Genomic DNA, 20,046 nt, shown 5'->3' on the forward strand with positions numbered 1-20,046 from the left:
CTGGTTTATGTAGGGATGAAAGCAAGAACTTGAGTAGACAGAGAGAGACATATAGAGACACGGAGATAGACACATAAACACAGGGGGGGGGGGGGGGCGAGGCAGACAGACAGAAAGACAGAAAGACAGATACAGAGAAACACACACACAGGGAGACAGATATTGATTCTCATTTAATGCCCAGGCTGGCTTAGAACTCACAATCTTCCTGCCTCAGCCTCTGGAATGCTGAGACCCAGATGTGTAATCAGCTATGATGGTAACGGTGCCCATGAGGCCAGAAAAGAGTATAGATTCCTTGGAGCTGGGTTACAGGCAGGTGTGAGACACCTGATGGGTGCTGGGACTGAACACCAGAGCTCTCCTTTGCTCCCCTCCCCCTTACCTTGGTCTCTCACTGAGCCTGGAGACTACGAATCCAGCTGGCCTGACTGTCCAGCAACCCCAAGTCCTCTAGTGTCTGTCTCCCCAGCTCTGGGATGACAGGCATGTGCCATGAAAGTGTTAGTTAGGATCCAAGCGCAGGGTCTCATCCTCCACTGACGCCCCCTTCCCAGACCCTATAAATGTAGTGACCACTCGAAGACAACGTCTCAACACAAGCCAAGTCAACTCACTGTCTAGGTATCCATTCACTTTTCTGACTGAGTTACCATTAAAGAAACATATATCAAGTACTGTGATACTCATTAAACAGCATGCAGCATTCGACATCTATTAAACAAACATGTCTCAGAGATGAGGCTATAACTTACTTAGTACAGCCCTGGTTCAATCCCCAGAACCAGCATTTAAGACACCGTGCATGGAGAGCTTCATGGCTGCCTGCAGTGTAATCTGTGTTAGGAGCTATGAAGAGAGCACTCCCATATTATTGGCGGGCCACTTTACAACCACCACCATTGCATAACTCAGTCTAGCTTCAGAGTCCTATTGCTTCTTTCCACTGTTATCACACGACTTCCTGATACAACTGGGCGCTGCTCACACACAAGTGTATTCTGTTATCTACATCTGACAAAGCATCCCGTGACAGTCCTTATGGGCAAGGCCTGTGCACCGAGGTAGGAGAGCATCAAGTTGGAATAACTGGCCAAGTTTCACTAAAGGATTTGTGTCTACTCTGTGTAGCAGCCCAAAAAGGAAAAACTACATTAGCAACTGTTTTCCACTCAAGAGGAGGAAGGGATCATGTATGTTGATATAATTCCATTCTAAAACACTGCACTGCCAAAGAAAACCTAATCTCTGGCCATGCATCACCAGAGCATACTGGAGCTTGCTCCCCGCCGCCCCTTCCCCCCATAGCTTTTCAAAGTCTTTGTGAACTGAAGAGAACACTGAAGGACTTCTAAACCAATCAAGTACAGACATTTAAAAAGCAGCTAGACAGGAGGTTCCATATCTTTCTTCTTTGCAGAACCCAGCACAGAACACTGGCCTAATTGGGCCCAATGTTTGGGGGGCAGGGGGGTGCCAAATCAAGACGTAAAGGGATAGTAACAATTCATTTTGTTAGCTTCCTGGCTGCAGATTCGAGGTGACCAGCTACTTCTTCAAGTTCCTGTCACCATGTCCCCTGCCATGACTGTACCACCAAAATATGAACTAAAACCTTTTCATCCTTAAAAAAAAATAGTAAAATAAAATAAAATTGACAAGCTTTAAACACTGGTACAGATCAAAGCCAACTTTAACAGGTCAAGCATGTTGAGAAAAAAATGCTTTATTATAAAGTCAAAGAATTGAGAACTTAAGGAGATATGCGTTTCTTGAAGATCTAAGATAAATTAATGCTTCGTTGAAAACAAACCCTGTAGTATCGAATGCCACAACTTCCCCCAGAAACTCACAGCATCTTTACAACTTCAATGTCAAAAGAAGGGGAAGTGACTACCTGCACCTCTCTGCTCAGTCCAAGCCCACCTGGAGTCACCCTCATTTCTACAGCTCAAAGCATCCACTCTAACAAAGGAGGACAGCAGCAGCAGCAGGAGGGCAGGCACCTGTAATCCCAGCCACTCTGGAGACTGAGGCAGGAGGATCAGGAGTCTCAGGCAACAACGGAAACAAAGAAAGGAAAAGATGGAAGGATGGCTGTTGAGTGCCCTGACACCGGAGGAGTACAGACGATGGTGAATGCCACTAGAGAGCCAATTAAAGAGGCAGAGCTGTTTACCTAAGACAAAGACTCAGGAGGTCATGAGAGCCATCTCAAGGAATGTCATATGAGACCAAAGTTCCAGAGGGCAGAACTGAGACTAAAACAGATTCTGGCTCTACAAAGAGAAAAACTTGTTTGACACTAGACATAGGGGGCCATGGAACTCCTCCAGGCAGAGTTAAGTCTCCTGTTTTCAGTGATATCAGCTCATTTCACCTCCAAGTGAACCCAGCGCCTTTGGCAGGGTAAGCAGGCTCTCTGCCACTCAGCTATAGTCCCAGTCTGTGACCTCCAAGATGTTTAAAAGGGGTCAGGTGGGGGATGTGCATCAACACATGACTGAGAACAGTGAGCCACTAACTAACTATGGTTCCTGTCCTGCATCGTTCTTTTAAAGTTTCACAAACACTTTGGAAAAGTGTTTTGAAAACAAAGTACTCTAAAGAATACTTTAAACGCAGAACTGTTAAGTGCTTGAAACACAAAACACTTTAAAAGAATAAGTAGTTTGTGAAGGATTTTCTCTCCCACTTCTGATGCAGAATCTCCTTACAGATGATACAAACTTCTTGGGGGGGGGGGGCGGGGGGGTGAGAATGAGGTGGGGAACTGCTACCCTCCAAGGAAGGAATCACAGTACAGTTTCCTTGTGTTAGTTAAAACACAAAACCTTGGCTTCTGTAATGGAATCCTTACACTGTCTACAATGAGTCACATAAAAATTTCAGCTGTGATGTTACAGGTACTGAGATCCACCATAGCCCACCTTCCCAGTGTTGGTCAGACCGGCTTCTTGCCACAGACCTGAAAATCATTCATCACTTTTAGCACTGAGGGCATCTTAGAAAATATATAATGTAAGCACGATTGTTTTGTGTGTTCTTTTGAGACAGGGTCTCACTGGGTAGCACTAGCTGGTCTGGAACTTATTCTGCAGAGCAAGTTGGCCTCCAACTCAAGAAATCTGCTTGCTCTGCCTCCCGAGTCCTGGGGCTAAGGACAGACAGGTGCCGTCACCGCTGGACTCCACAGGGCCTTTTTTAGGCTGAAGAGCTAAATTAATTTTCCAGTTAAGCTTTCAACTGCAAGACCTTTTTCTTTTCTCTTCCAGTGTAGAACAAAGAGAAGTGTGAAATGGGTTGTTTATTAATCTCCAGAGGCGGTGAACCATACCGGCTCAAATCTAGCCAGGCCTGAGCGCCGGCTCCGCCGTACCATTTACTTGGGCATTATCACCTGACATTTCTTTCGGTGTTAGGCTTTATAGGGGATTGAAAACAGGCGTAAAAATAAGAACGGGATCAGAACTGGAGCATCCTCGCACACTCTACACTCAGTCGTTAAATAATAGCACCCACATCAAATGTCACACCCATTAGCTTATGCATTCCAGTACCTTCTGTGTTAAGATCTATTGTCAAGTCTGAGGGGTAATAGGTGTTTATCCCCCACTTCAGGTGCTAAGTGCGTTTCCTTATTTACCTTGACAACTCTGTGCACTAGATATAATCATTACGAGTACAGTAGCAGTAGAAACCCAGGGATACACGGTTAAGCAATTTACCAAAGATCACGGGGCTATGGAAATAAGTAGGGGTAGGATATGGATCCAGACGCCCAAACTCAAGACCACTAGCGTTTTTAGCCTCTGGACAGTCTGATCAAGACATGTTAATAGATAAATTCCTTCGAACACATGCAAACTGATTTTTTTTTTTTAAGGAGACCAGGGTGATCGCAGATCCTTCAATGGCCTGGTTTCACTTTCAATTACATTGTAACACTTCCACACTTCCAATGAAACTGTAGAAGAAAGCCAGCGTTTTATGGCCTGACAGTAAAGAAAACATGTAGCAGCAGTGCCTAGATTTTTTTTTTTTTTTTTTTTTTAGTTTGAAGACCGATTGCTGGCCACTGCGCAACACGATGTTTCAACGCGGATAAGATCAAACCTCAAAGAATAAGGAAGCCACACGTCCGGACACAAGAAGGCTGCAAAGAAACGGGGTAACCGACAAGCAGCAAGCAGTCGTTTAAAACAAAAACAAGAAAACCCTCCAACGACGGGTGTTTTACCACTCCATTTACTTTGAAAGCAGGACAAAATGGAACTTGCATAAACACTTAGTCATCAGTACGCTCTGGAAGTTACAAACCACCTCGTTCGCAAATTCTAATCCGCATCCGAGTTCCTACTTGGCGAAGAAAGAAGAAGGGCTGATGGTCTCGGAGACCACAGAGTGAAAACACCTGGTGTCCCCAGCCGAAGCCCATCAGAGGGGAAAACCAGCCCGCAGACCGGGGGACTCCCCGACCTGCGCAGCCTCCACCGGCAACTGGGGACTTTTCCGGGTCCTCTCCCTCCCCACTGTGGGTCTTGACATCTACCGTGTGCTGGGGCGCGCGGGTCCCCAAAGCGATTGCAAAAGGCAATGGGAAGGCAGGGAAGGGGGGTTGACAGGCCAGAGGCAGAGGAGCGGGCGCGGGTCCCCAGCCCGGCTCCCCGGGGTCTGCACCTGCAGGGTGGTGATGTGCTTGTCGTTGAACTTGTTCTCGCAGTAGCGCAGCACCAGCGACGTCTTCCCCACGCAGCCTTCCCCGAGCAGCACCACCTTGAAGGAGTAGGCTCGGCCCGCCGCCGCCGCCGCCCCGCCGCCGGCCGCAGCCATCCCGCCGTCGCTACCCCGCCGCCCGAGCCCAGCGCCGCGCCGAACCCCGCACCGCCGCCGCCGCCGGGGCGCCCGCTCCTCCCGGGCCCGGCTCTTTCACGCCCCGCCGAGCCCGGTGCTCGCCGCGTCCTCCCGCGGGCGAGGCCTGCGAGGGCCGAGAGAAAGTCCCAGAATGAAGGGCCCCGGCCACCACGTCAGGGACCCGAGGCTAGGGGAGAGCTGCCTCTCCTCCCTCTAATGGCGTCTCCTTCCTCCTACGTCACACCCCGCGTCACGTGACCGCGGTGGGCGGAGTCGGCGGCGGGCGAGCCTGGGCCTGTTTCCGCGTCCGCACGAACCGGCTCAGCGTCCCGGGAATCCTGCGGTGGGAAGAAGCTGATCTTTGCGATCAGACCCCACTCTGATGGAATAGGATACAGGACATGGTCGCCCGGCCCGAGGAATGGTCCCAAAGCGGATAGCCATCACACCAGGGGTCATCACACGCCAAGTCCGGCCAAGGTGCCCTTGAGTCTCTTTCTCTGGGCGCACAAATCCGGGCTCTTGAACTTTACAGTTCGTCCACACCGCCAGGTCTTCGAGTCATCGTCCAGGTCTCAGCTTAAACCGGAAAGGCTTCCCTGACCACCCAGTCCTTCCCACATCCTTCCATCCCTCCTACTCACTTCCTCACCGAGATATTTCCTAACAATGGTGTGCCTTCTTTATCGCTGCTTGCCACACTCGGTGGAATTCCGATTCGGTTGTAGGTTTAAGGGCAAGGATTGCAGAAGACTTAACCTCCCTCCGTTTCCAGCCCTAAAAGCCCAGGCTAAGAATGAATGCGGTTCCATCAGTCATCACGTCCTGGTTCCCCAGGATTTCTGTCTATGCTGAGTCCACTTTGATGGGTCTGGTTTATTGGACGATTGCTTATTTTTTCTTCCTGTGTTTCCATTTTATTTCATGAAATACACTTTCCAAGAAAGCAACCTGGTATTGCTGAAATTTTGTAATTTGGTGTCACTTAAAATAAACTTTCGTCTCATCAGACTAATTTTACACTTCAACTTAAATAAAGTCAGCCCATGCGTTCATTCAACGAAGGCGTGAATGTAGCCAATGCTTGCCATTCTCTGTGTCGCATTAGATACAATGTCTCTGTCCTCAGAGAGCTTACATTTTTTAACCAAGGAAACAACGCATGCGCAATTTACACACTGAATGCTTTTAAGGAGAAGCAATTCAGAATGTTTTACAAAGATACATGGGAAGCTAGCTGAGTTAGAGTCCTAGAAGAGCTTCCTGGAGAAAGCTGCCTTTTGTTAGGAGTATCTTCGGCAAAAAGGAGAGCCGTGAAGTAGAAAGGAGCATCCGACATTGATGTGTGACAAGAAGTCAGACAAGAAATCAGAGACATTACCTTTAAGTTCAAGGCCAGCCTCTTTTGAATTGTGAGCTCTAAGCTAATTGGAGCTACATAGCAAGACACCATTTCAGTAATAATAATAATGATAATATTTACAATAATAATGCAACTAGGAAAAGAATTTGTGATGCAACTTGCAAGGAATCAATTAAAAAACAGTCTTTAACCTGGTACAGAATGTTATCGGGTCCTTTTACAAAATTATAATTAGAAAATTGGACAAGGCTAAAATTACTTATGTCTCTCTAGAATCAATCATTTATAAGATTATCTTGTCAATTATTTTTATAAATGAGATTATATTATCTACTTACTCCTTATGCTGACTAGTCTTCATCAATTTGACACACAAACTAGAGTTATCTGAAAGGAGGGAACGAACCTCAAATGAGAAAATGCCACCATAAGATCCGGCTGTAAGGTATCTTCTCAATTAGTGGTCAAGGGGGTGGGCCCAGCCCGTTGTGGGTGGGGCCATCCCTGGGCTGGTGGTCCTGGGTTCTATAAGAAAGCAGGCTGAGCAAGACATGGGGAGCAAGCAAGTAAGCAGCACCTGTCCATGGCCTCTGCATCAGCTCCTGACCCCAGGTTCCTGCCCTGTTTAAGTTCCTGTCCTGACTTCCTTCAATGATGAACAGTGATGTGAGAATGTAAGTCAAATAAATCCTTTCTCCCCAACTTGCTTTTTGTTCATGGTGTTTCAGTGCCGCAATTGAAACCCGAATGAAGACACTCCTCTCTATACCTACCACGAGGACTTTACACAATCATTTCTAGAACTAGAAAGCACCTTCTTTTGGAAAGAGACTTATTCTAAATTTTTCCTCATAGGGGCTGGCGAGATGGCTCAGTGGGTAAGAGCACCAACTGCTGAGTTCAAATCTCAGCAACCACATGGTGGCTCACAACCACCCATAATGAGATCTGATGCCCTCTTCTGGTGCGTCTGAAGACAGCTACAGTGTCTTATTTATAATAATAAACAAGCAGGGCCAACCAGAGTGAGCAGAGGTTCTAAATTCAATTCCCAACAACCATATGAAGGCTCACAACTACAGTGTACTCATATACATAAAATAAATACATCTTTTTAAAAATTATTCCTCATAATGGATTGAAATCTGTATTTCTCAGCCTATGTTTACTTGTTCTTGAGAGTAAGGTTATATAGACTGTAGTTAATCCCTTCTCTCCTTAAGCATTCTCCTCCCTCCTCCTTTAGATAGCCATTCAAATGACAAGTATCCCACAGGTTCCTTAGCAGTGTGGACTTCTTTAAACCTTATATGTAAGTCAGGTAGTGGAGGCACATTCCTTCAATCCCAGCATTCGGGAGGCAGAGGCAGACGCAGGTGGATCTCTGAGTTCGAGACCAGCCTGATCTACAGAGTGAGTTCCAGGACAGTCATGACCACACAGAGAAACCCTGTCTCAAAAACAAAACAAACAAAACAACAAAAACAAAAAGAACAACCTTATATGTAGCACTTTGCACTCACCTAATCAAAATCATTTAAACACTATTGTAAAATGAAATAACATTGAATGTCAAGATAGTTGCTCCCAGCCAGGCTTGGTGGCACACGCCTTTAATCCCAGCACTCGGGAGGCAGAGGCAGGCGGATTTCTGAGTTCGAGGCCAGCCTGGTCTACAAAGTGAGTTCCAGGACAGCCAGGGCTATCCAGAGAAACCCTGTCTCCAAAATACAAAACAAAACAAAAAAAGATAGGTGCTCCCATTTAGCTTACAGCAGTGCAATATATATTTAAGGAGTGCATATACATTTTTACAGACTTCATTAAATAGATCATTTTTGAATTCAGGTTGGCAAATATGGATGTAAATTGTTGTTGCTTGGTACTGACCCCAAAGATCATAGACCTTAGTTCCTAGGGCCTATGAATGCCTTTTTAGATAAAATTAAATGAAAGGCATTGAGATAGGGAAATTATCTGGTGTTTGGGGTAGGCCTAAAACAATTACAAATATAAGAGAGGTAGATTCTTTTGTTTTGCTTTGGAGTTTTCTATTTTGTTTTAAGATTTATTTACTTATTATGTATACAGCATTCTGCCTGCATGGTAGAAGAGGGCACCAGATCTGACTACAGATGGTTGTGAGCCACCATGTGGTTGCTGGGAATTGAACTCAAGACCTCTGGAAGAGCAGTCAGTGCTCTTAACCACTGAGCCATCTCTCCAGCCCCAAGAGAGGCAGATTCTGCACACCCAGAAATAAAGGTAAGGCGACCCCAGAGACAATATCATCACAACTCAAAAGTTCTGACAGCCACCAAAAGCCGGCGAACACAGGGAGCCCTAGACCTTGCACCAGAAGCGCAGCCCTGCCAACATACTGCTTTGGGTGGGAGAATTAATGGATATTGCTCCAAGCTACCAAGTTTAAAATTGATTATGGAGCCTCAACACCAATATAGAATTTATATTGGAGAAAATAAGTAACAACCCCCATTAGTCCAAGCAATGAAAGGAACTCAAGACAATTCTGCAACCGCATGCTGTATGGACTTTAAGTTGCTCTTGGTGTTGGCAATGACTGGTCTACTTAAACATGGCAAGGAACGCTATAAAGAAGTAAAACTCTGAGCTGGAGAGATGGCTCAGCGGTTAAGAGCACTGACTGCTCTTCCAGAGGTCCTGAGTTCAATTCTCAGCAACCACATGGTGGCTCACAACCATCTGTAAAGGGATCTGATGCCCTCTTCTGGTGTGTCTGAAGACAGCATACATAAAATAAATGAAGAAGAAGAAGAAGAAGAAGAAGAAGAAGAAGAAGAAGAAGAAGAAGAAGAAGAAGAGAAGTGAAACTGAAACTCTAGCTCCCCCATAAATAGGAAATGCTGTGAAAATTCGAGGGTTTCTCCCTGAGCAGATAACTGGGAATAGATTCCTAGCTGGAGAGAGTAGACCAGGGCAATAATGCAGAAATGCATGCAGCTCCACTGCACCCAACAATGCTCTTCCCACACAGAGAAGAACTAAGGAGACAGAGAGAAGGAAAGAAGGAGGGAGAGAGGAGAGGAGGAAGAGAAGTCTAGATAAGCATAGTAGGTCAAATGGAGAAATTGTCACAGAAGAATAATATACATTGTGGTGGATTGTATATGCTTGGCCCAGGGAGTGTCAAATGTACAAAACACCATTGACAGCCCTCCTTCCTAAAAGCAAAACAAAACAAAACAATAGCTATCTGACTCCTCGGCTCTAGCATTCCCTCAAATTTCAACAGTCAGGATTCTTGGATGGTCATGCTCGAGACAAAGTTTGGTCTTAGTACGCAAGGCTCGTATATAGATAAGAAAAGAATGAGCCAATTTTAAAAGGCTGGGCTCACATACGTTAAAAGTAGTCCGTAATCCCAACCTTCCTAGTATCAGTTCTTCTCCAGTGACAGAAACTATTGGAGATGTATGTCTTAGTTAGGGTTTTACTGCTGTGGACAGACACTACAACCAAGGCAACTCATATAAGGCTAATATTTAATCGGGGCTGGCTTACAGATTCAGAGGTTCAGTCCATTGTCATCAAGGTGGGAGCATGGCAGCATCCAGGCAGACATGATGCAGGAGGAGCTGAGAGTTCTACATCTTCATCTGAAGGCTGCTAGCAGAATACTGACTTCCAGACAGCTAGGATGAGGGTCTTAAAGCCCACACCTATAGTGAGACACCTACTCTGACAAGGCCACACCTAATAGTGCCACTCCCTGAGCCAAGCATATACAAACCATCACACATGGTTTTCCTTGTCTTAGTATTAGTCCCATGAGTGCATTCACTACGGATAGAATGTAGTTCTTTTTGTTGGGGGGGGGGATCAAACCAAGGTTTGCACATGGTAAGCAAGTGCCAGCCCCAATGACAGACACTATGTGTTGCCCAAATACGTGAGCCTCTTCTGCCTTACCTTTTCTCTGTCATGGAAATAAAACAAGAAACACTCGAATTCATATTCTTGGAACAATGTGTAGTGCAGAGGGTTTGGGGAGAGAAACGGGGCCTACAAGAACAGATGAGAGAGGCCTGGAGAGATGGCTCAGGAGTTTAAGTACGTGCTTTCCAAGTGTGAGAAGTGGGGTTTCGATTCCCAGAATCCTATGTAGCTGTTCGATGGGGATGCTAGCCTCCCTGTGATTCCAGCATAGGAAGATAGAGCCCAGAGTCCTCAGAGCCCGCTGGCCATTAAAACTCGCCACATCTGTAAGCTCTGGAGTTGACTGAGAGGCCTTGCCTCGATGAGTGAGGTAGAGGAGCAAGTCAGGATGATTCTAGGATCCATGTACAACACACAGGAGCATGGAAAAAGAAGAAAGGTGAAGTCACACAGGGATGGTGTGGGAGGGGTTCAGAGGGGCCTAGGATACACTGACGTTAGAAAGAAGCACGGACAAGGAGCTGTGGAGAAGCACCTCCCCCCACCCCCACCTAACCCCCCAAAGAGGTCAACGGAAAACTAGAAGTTAACACCAAGGATTTTGTATAAAGGCTTTAAGAAGAGAGGTCAGGCATGGTGGCGCATGCCAGGCATCCCGGCACTCAGGAGGCAAAAGCAGGTAGATCTCTGCAAGGAGCCCAGTGTAGTCTATATAGTGAGTTCCTACATAGTGACACACTCTGCCACCACACTTCATCCTACTTCCCCGCTCCCATCCCCACCTCACCCCACCCGCCGCCAATTCAGCTCAAATCAAAACGTCAGTAGCAAGATTAAGAAGCCCTGCTTTCAGGCTGGAGAGATGGCTCCACGGCTAAGAAGGCAGACTGCTCTTTCAGAGGACCCGAGGTCCGTTCCCAGCACCCAAGTGGGCAGTTCAAGGCCTTCTGCAACTTCAGCTCCAGGGGATCGGATCCCTTTTCCCGGCCTACCATGGCTCCTGCACTCCTGAGCACATAACTCCCCATAATTAAGAATTAAAAAGAAATCTAAGAAAGAAAGAAAGAAAGAAAGAAAGAAAGAAAGAAAGAAAGAAAGAAAGAAAGAAACCTTGCTTCTATCCAAGGAAGTACGCATGTTTTCCAGTTCACCACTGCTATAAACCCCAAAGAAATATTAGAGACAACAAGAAGAAACAGTAGCTGGACGGTGGTGATGGTGTGGTGGTCCATGCCTTTAACCCCAGCACTCAGGAGGGAGAGGCAGGCACATCTCTGTGAGTTCGAAGTCAGCCTGGTCTACATAGTAAATTCCAGGCCAGCCAGTAGAGAGAACAAGACATTGAAGAATTTAATTAATATGCACGTGGTCCGTGCTTTCTCAGTTCTGCTTCCCGCTGTAGAAGAATCTTGTGCCCTCAAGGCTTTTTTCTTTTTTAAGATTTATTTATTTATTTATTTAATGTATGTGAGTACGCTGTTGCTGTATAGATGGTTGTGAGCCTTCATATGGTTGTTGGAAATTGAATTTTTTTTTAGGACCTCTGCTAGCTCCAGTCAACTCCACTTGCTCAGTCCCTGCTTGCTCCAGCCCAAAGATTTACTTATTATTATACACTGTAGCTGACTTCAGACGCACCGGAAGAGGGCATTAGATCTCATTAAGGGTGGTTGTGAGCAACCACGTGGTGGTTGGGATTTGAACTTCAGGACCTTCGGAAGAGCAGTCAGTGCTCTTACCTGCTGAGCCATCTCTCCAGCCCTCAAGGTACTTTTTGAAATTGAAAATTAATTATCTCATATAATATCTATACCACCGTTCTCCTTCTCCAACTCCCTCCCCTCTCCCCCACATCTACCCCGCCCCCTTCATTTCTTCTTCAGGAAAGAGCAGGCCTCCAAGTGAGGACAACCAAACAGAACAAGACAAGAAGAAGTAAAACAAGGCAAAAGCCCTTATCTGGATGCTGGACACAGCAACCCAATAGGAGACGAAGAGTCCCCCACAGCAGGACAGAGAGAGAGTCAGAGAAACACCTACTCCCACTGTTAGGAGTCCACAAAAGCACCAAGCTAGCAGCCATAATACATGCAGAGGACCTGGTGCAGACCCACGCAGGCCCCATGCTTGCCTCTTCAGTCTCTACCCAAGACATTTCTTAATCCTGCATTGAGTCCTTTCAGCGAGTGTCACAATACATTTTTATTAGAATAAACTAGTTAGACTAGGCTTTTTCTCAAGGAGACTTCAAAAACATTTCTGTAATTCCTTAGGGAGATAGTACTTACAGATGATCTGTTTCTGTGGAGTCTTCAAATTTAAGAAGTTAGGGCTAACAGACTTTAATATGCAATCATCTGGGAGATAAAATTGAATATTAGGAGGTACAGGGGATTTTAAAACAGGGATACAATAAAAGAAAAAGGAACCCAAACAAAATCACAACCAAAGGAAACGTAACATCTACAGCTGTCCATTTCTACAACTGGCCGGGGGCTGGGGAGGGCACACTGAAGGTTGGCGGTTACCAGAAAGGCAAGGACTTTGACTATAAACCAGTCCTTTTCCTTTAAGGAGCTTCTGACTTCTAGGAAGCCAAGGAAAATGTCTTTTCATCCCATCTAGGGCACTAATAGCAGAACAAAGAAATGATTCTACCAAGTCTAGCGTGGTGAGCCGGTGACTTTCCTGAGGTTACCTACAGCCGCACGGATGCAGGGGTTACGGGCAGGAGGGCAGTGATGCTCAGGCAGGTGGAGCTCTGCAAAGACCAGTCCAGCATGGGGTGAGGATGTATGGATGTTGTCCGCTGTGAATTACTCACTACTATAAATCCTTCATGAATCTTGGAACTTTCTGAATACTCTCTGACCTGTACATTTCCTAAGCTTCATAACTTTCGTGAATCTCCTGAGCCTCCATCTACCTCCTCCAAAGGGAAATTTACTTTCTTTTTTTTCAGAACAGGTTCTCACTGTGTGGTTCTGGCTGCCCCGAATTAACTCTGTAGACCAGACGGACTTCAAACTCATACAGAGCCATCTGCCTCTGCCTCCTGAGTGCTGGAATTAAAAGCATGGGCCACCATGACCAGTGGGGGGGGGGGGTTAATTTGGAGAAAATAGCTATATACAAAGGTGCACAGGATAGTTTTGCATGCCAACTTTGCAAAAGCTAATGTCATCAGAGAAGGATCTTCAGTTGAGGAAATGCCTCCATGAGATCCAGCTGTAAGGCACTTTCTCAATTAATGATCAATGAGTGGGAGCCCAGTCTATTGTGAGTGGGGCCATCTCTGGATTGGTAGTCCTGGGTTCTATAAGAAAGCAGACTGAGAAAGCCATGGGAAACAGGCCTGTAAGCAGAACCCCTCCATAGCCTCTGGATCAGCTTCTGCCTCCAAGTTCCAGCCCTGCTTGAGTTCCTGACCTGAATTCCTCCCATGAAGGGAGTACTAAGATCTGGAAGTGTAAGTTGAATAAACCCTTCCCTCCCCAACTTGGTTTTCAGTCACAGTGTTTCATTGCAGCGATAGAAATCTGAACTATGACACCACATCTAACAAATGTTTGCACCTATGAGTTCTGCAATGCAGTGCTTCATTTGTGCGCACTATTTAAAGACAATGAGTGGAGGACCAGTGTATAAAAGATGTGTATTGGACATGAGATTTCAGAAACTCGATTGGGCATACGGGATTTTGACAGATAAAAATTTCTCAAAGCATTCCCCATTAGATGCACCTAGCAAGGGTGATTAACAACAGGAGGCAGCAGCTGCGGAGGATCACGAACTCCCCATAGGAAACAATGTTTTTCCTTTATTTGTGCACCTACTCAGCAACTTGTGTTGATGTGAGACTGTTTTTCTCCCCGTGTAGGAGGCAACAGGTAAAGAATTAGAACAAGGTGTAGTAGAGGTGTTCAATGTCAACCCAGAATTCACATCCTTTCATTGTCCAAACAGAATCAAGCACCTGTCTGTATCTTTCCCTTCTGGAGCAGCTCAGAACCTACAGTTTCTAGTCTTTTTTTTTAATTAGGTATTTTACTCATTTACATTTCCAATGCTATCCCAAAAGTCCCCCCTACCCTACCCCCCACTCCCCAACCTACCCACTCCCACTTTTTGGACCTGGCGTTATCCTGTACATATAAAGTTTGCAAGTCCAATGGGCCTCTCTTTCCAGTGATGGCCGACTAGGCCATCTTTTGATAAATATGCAGCTAGAGTCAAGAGCTCTGGGCTACTGGTTAGTTCATAATGTTGTTCCACCTATAGGGTTGCAGATCCCTTTAGCTCCTTGGATACTTTCTCTAGCTTCTCCATTGGGGGCCCTGTGATCCATCCAATAGCTGACTGTGAGCATCCACTTCTGTGTTTGCTAGGCCCCGGCATAGTTTCACAAGAGACAGCTATATCTGTGTCCTTTCAGCAAAATCTTGCTAGTGTATGCAATGGTGTCAGCGTTTGGAAGCTGATTATGGGATGGATCAAATCTCTGAGGATCTTCCCGGCTCACTAGCAAAAATAAATAAACTGCAAGTGTGGGCAGTGACCACGAGAGGGCACCAGCAGCTCGATGAAATTTACAAGGTAAGGGCAAATCCTTCCAAGACTGCGTTAGCTGTGTTCTTCAATAAAAATAAGATTACCGACAAAGATTTTCCCCTGAGTTTTAGAAAACAGGAATATTCTAGAGACACGGGGGAACGTAAGAAGGAAGAAACTACAGTTCATAAGGTGACAGATGTTCACTGCAAATGTTCCAAGAAACTTAAAACTATTTCTTCTCAAAGAAAGAATTGTGTTCAATGTTAGAATTCTCAGATCTTGCCAATTTCTACTGAAATATGTCAGGAGCTAAAAAGAGAGGACAAAGAAAACTATCAAAATGTTTGTTTTAAATAACTGCTTGTAACTTCAGTTCCAAGACACCCATTGACCTTGGCTTCCTTGGACACCTGCGCTTACAAACACACACACACACACACACACACACACACACAGAGAGAGAGAGAGAGAGAGAGAGAGAGAGAGAGAGAGAGAGAGAGAGAGAATAAAATAAATTGATTTTTAAATAACCAGAGCATCAAAACTATCTGGTTATATTAGATAGAAACATTGGATAGCCTATTCTGTAACCAAATTATTGGTAATAGTGTTGTAAACAGGCTGTTTCCAAATGACTAAAGTTAGTTCAGAACTCAGACAGTCTCACTGAGTCAGTCTGAAGTCTGTAGCATGGCTGTTTCCTGTAGTTATAAGACACTAGAAATCCTAAAGAGATCTATGTAAACTAGACCTAAATGACTATTATGGTGGTTAATATTGGTTGGCAACCTGACAGATCTAGACTCACATCTGAGCCAATCTCTGGACACATCTGTGAGGGGGTTTCTAGACTGGCTTTACAGGGGTAGGAAGAGCCACCCTAAATGTGCTGGGTACCATTCTCCGGGCTAGGGTCCCAGACTGGCTGAGAGGGACAAAAGGAGCTGAAGGGTAGATTTCACTTCGCTCTGCTTCCTGAAAGCGGACACAATGGACCAGACCTCTACCTGGCTCATCCTCACAGCCTATATCCAGGATGACTGGAATATTATAGATACCTAAATGACCAAACTTTCTAAGTGCCAGTTTTCTCATGAAGTAATTTTCAATGTATATGCACTTAAACTTTTTTATTTGTATGTTTGTTTGTTTGTATTTTGAGACACGGTTTCTCTGTGTAGCCCTGGCTGTCCTGGCACTCACTCTGTAGACCAGGCTGGCCTCGAACTCAGAAATCCACCTGCCTCTGCCTCCCAACTGCTGGGATTAAAGGTGTGCGCCACCACTGCCCAGCTGCACTTAAACGTTTGTACAAACTTTCCTTAAACTATGAAGCATGGTCTTCCTCAGTCCATCTATTGCCTCTCTGTCTCTCTGTCTGTCTCTGTCTCTGTCTGTCTGTCTGTCTCTCTCTCTCTTCCACTTCCAGCTCGCTTGCGTTCCCACATCCACATTTCTCTACTAGTAGCTGGAGAAGCTTGTTGAGCAACCAAAAAACTCTTTGCAGCATCTCTGATTTTTTTCCTCTGTGTGAGTGTGTGTGCTTGTGAACACTCATGTGTGTGCATGTACATGTCCATTCACGTGGAGTCCAGAGGTTGACACTGGGTGTCTTCCTCAACCACTTTCCTATTTCTGAAGCTACGTCTCTGACTGAACCTGAAGCTCCCCATGAGTTCTGGGGGGAGGGGGATGTCCTCCTGTCCCTGGCTTCCCCATGCTGGAATTATGGGGACATGCTACCACTCGTGATTGCTGGTTTCTTTTTGTTTTTTTGAGCAGAGTTTCTCTGGGTAGCCCCGGTGGTCCTGGAACTCACTCTGTAGACCAGGCTGGCCTTGAACTCACACATCTGCCTACCTCTGCCTCCTGAGTGCCCGACCCACTCCGGGAGGAGGAGGTGAGAACCAGAGATGTCAGGGACGAAAGGGAGGGAAAGGCGAAGGCAGTGTGGTTCATCGCAGCATGTATGGATGCTATAGGAGGGGAACCGTGAAGCAAGGCGTGTGGATAGCCCCTCGGAGCCAGAAAAAGGATGTTTCTGTGGGTTTCCCAGAATGGCATGCAGTCTTCCTATACTGCAGCCTCAGCCACTGTAAAACAGACAATCTGTGCCTTAGGCCATGAAGATAAAGTCATTCATTAGAGCCGTAGAAATGGACCAAGGTAGGAGGTATGTCTGCTTGCACGTCCTAAACAGCACCAAGAGGTGGATTCTTCTTTTTTCTTGATAACTAGCATCCACGGTAGTACCTTCTGCAGACTGTAGGCATCAAAAATAGCTGGTTAAACCAATAAATAATCGAGAGCCACTTACTGATAATGGCCGTATTATTTGTTGTTCTTTCTTCAGACAAATTCGCTCCCAAAGACACAGAGTTTTATGTGCTATGTTATTTATTGTAGCTGAATACAAAACGAAATTAAGCTCAGCTAAAAAACGACACCATCCTTCCCTTCCCCAGTGGAGCCCTCGGGATGCTCTGTGTTTGGGAGTCAGGGGAGGAAATGAGCTAACTTGTCTTCCTGATGGCCTTATAAAACTATCCCCAGTGTGGTTTCCATTAGGAGAGCATCATCCAACGCCGGGCCTGACAGCATCAGGACAGTCTTACTGCCTTCACACTCCTGAAGGAGGCGTTCGTCGCCTGTTTTCAGACGCTGCTCCCCAAGGTCAAGAGTATCAGAGACTGCAAACCCCGAATCAACCTGATAAAAGAAGCCAGGAGCTGCTGATTTTACACATGAAGGGTAATGACTACTCCTGGGCATTAGTTCCCACCCCTACCCCTGTCCCCAACTACAAACACTAGAAAACAACCCAGACTCTGAAGGGGCTTCAGATCAAGTTCAATCAAGGCAAACTATCCGTCCATTACAGATGGTTGTGAGCCACCATGTGGTTGCTGGGAATTGAACTCAGGACCTCTGGAAGAGCGGTCGGTCCTCTAAACGGCTGAGCCATCTCCCCAACCCATATGGACAATTTTGTTTTTGTTTTTGTTTTTCTGTTTTTTGAGACAGGGTTTCTCTGTATAGCCCTGGCTGTCCTGGAACTCACTCTGTAGACCAGGCTGGCCTGGAACTCAGAAATCCACCTGCTTCTGCCTCCCAAGTGCTGGGATTATGGACCACCACCACCTGGCTTTAACAGTATTGATTTAAAAAAAATAAAAGAATATTCTGGGGACAGTAATATGGCTCAGTAGGTGAAGGTACTTGCCACCAAGCCTAATGACCTGAGTTCCCCAGGACTCACACAGCAGAAGGAAAGAATGATTTCTGACCCCCACTGGGATACAGACCTAAAAGTCAATGAAAAGTCTCTTTAAAAGATCAGAACCAGGAAACTGGAGAGATGGCTCAGGACGTAAAAGCACAAGCTTCGAAAGCCCAATGCCCTGAACCCTGGAACCCACCGTGGAAAAAGAGCTGACTCTGGAAAGACACACTGCAATGTGTGACTCTCTCCTCTCCCTCTCCCTCTCCCACCTCACAACTCCTCACACACACACACACACACACACACACACACACAGACACAGACACACACACACACATGAGTAATAAAAACTTAAGTAAATTTAGGGCTGGGGAGATGGCTCAGAGGTCGAGCATTTGCCGGTCTTGCAGAGGAACTGGGTTTCCAGCACTCACGTGGCGGCTCACAACCACTTGAAACACTCTAGGGGATCTGACACTTTCTTCTAACACCTGCAGGCACCAGGCATGCACACACATACATACAAATCTATCAATCAAACAAACAAAAAGACCCTCAAAACAAAACAAAAAAAAAAGCCATGTACACACACAAAAATAAAATAACCTAACATATACACACATTTAGGAAAACAAAACAAAACAAACGGATGGTAAAGCAATATGGCAGAGAAGCCAGAGATCGACATGTTTAATAGTCAGCGGTGAAAAGCACTGTCGACAGCACCAGAAATAACTCAAAGCCTCCCCAGACTCCAAGCTACCTCTCAAGCACCCCCCCTAGCTACCCCGGCAGCCCCCCAATTCCTCCTAGCCAGCCCCCACAGCCCCTCCCCCTCCCAGGCTGGTAAACCTCGGAAGCACTATGGCCCATCAGGCTTCCAGACACCGTTGGCTTCCTTTTCTTCATTCATTGTGTCAGAAGCACAGTGCTGGGGCAGTCTGTGGGAACTGGGAGATGTTGGTCCCATCCTTAACTGCGCCATTCCCTTCAGGACAGCAAAATATCCTGCCCTTCCTCCTAAACTCTCTGAGATACCCAGAAGAGCGCGAGTACTCTTTCCTGGTATTGGCTTATATCTGTCCTTAGATCTTTTTTTAATTTTTTTTTTTTTATTTCTCGAGACAGGGTTTCTCTGTATAGCCCTGGCTGTCCTGGGACTCGCTTTGTAGACCAGGCTGGCCTCGAACTCAGAAATCCACCCGCCTCTGCCTCCCTCCCAAATTCTGGGATTAAAGGTGTGTGCCACCATGCCTGGCTCCTGTCCTTAGATCTTAAGCCTCCCTTTCGGTGCAGGCTCACATTGTACCTCTGTTTCCCTCCTCAATGCGCAGGTACCACTTGAGAATCTCTTTTTCTTCGTCTATGCGGGACGTTCCACTTGAATGGCTCCTTCTTGAGCTCTCTACCCTGGCGAGGGAGTGGCCCGTGTACATTCCCAACAAAGAGGACTGTACCTCTGTTCTACACTTCACTCTTGTTGCTCCACCTATGTAACCAGAAGACACTAATCTGTAGAGGTCATGGGTGTGTTAACTATGGTCCACTTACCACTCTTTCTTCCCCATCAAATATCTCCAGGACTCGTGTCCCTGATGTCTCCACCCTGCGATAATCCCGCCTTCCTGCTTCACGCAGGTACCAGGGTACTGTCAGATTACATCCTGTTCTTTGTACCACTTTTATGAAGCAGATTCACTAATAACTAATCCAAAGCGGGGCTCCCACTGGCTACGGATAACCAAGATCATAGCTACGTAACCCCTTCAAACAGCGCTCAGAAACCCTCTGAGTACCGCACCCTTGGCTGCACTTTTATCAATGACCTTAGTCTGGTGAGAGAACACATCAACGTGGCAAGTTATAAGAAACAGATTTACTGCTTACACCATAGGCAGCTGCAGACGAAAGCATAGGAAATACTGTAAAATGGTTTCCTGTGGCCCAGAAAAGCTGCCCTGGGGCAAGCGAAGTCTCACTTCTGTGTGTCCCAGCTGGGCTACCACTGGAGAACCCTGAAAGGAAGCCAGCTCTGCGGTCCACATTTCTGACAAACATGACTCACTGAGGAACCTTTTTGAGGGGCATCATGTTTTCAGAGGAAGGAGGAACAAAAAACAGTCTGTTCTGGAAA

The 20,046-nt window shown here is 46.2% G+C and overlaps 1 protein-coding gene across 1 annotated transcript in view; it reads right to left on the reverse strand.

Annotated features, from left to right (window-relative positions):
- Positions 1-5,082, reverse strand: part of Rab21 (RAB21, member RAS oncogene family) — a 24,539-nt gene extending 19,457 nt beyond the window's left edge. The window contains exon 1 of the mRNA XM_021175103.2: positions 4,681-5,082. Coding sequence (XP_021030762.1) covers positions 4,681-4,833 — 153 coding nt within the window. The 5' untranslated portion in view covers positions 4,834-5,082. The remainder of the gene's footprint in view (positions 1-4,680) is intronic.
- Between the last annotated feature and the right edge of the window lie 14,964 nt (positions 5,083-20,046).

Source organism: Mus caroli, chromosome 10 (genome assembly GCF_900094665.2).
Source record: "Mus caroli chromosome 10, CAROLI_EIJ_v1.1, whole genome shotgun sequence".
Lineage (NCBI taxonomy): Eukaryota > Metazoa > Chordata > Mammalia > Rodentia > Muridae > Mus > Mus caroli.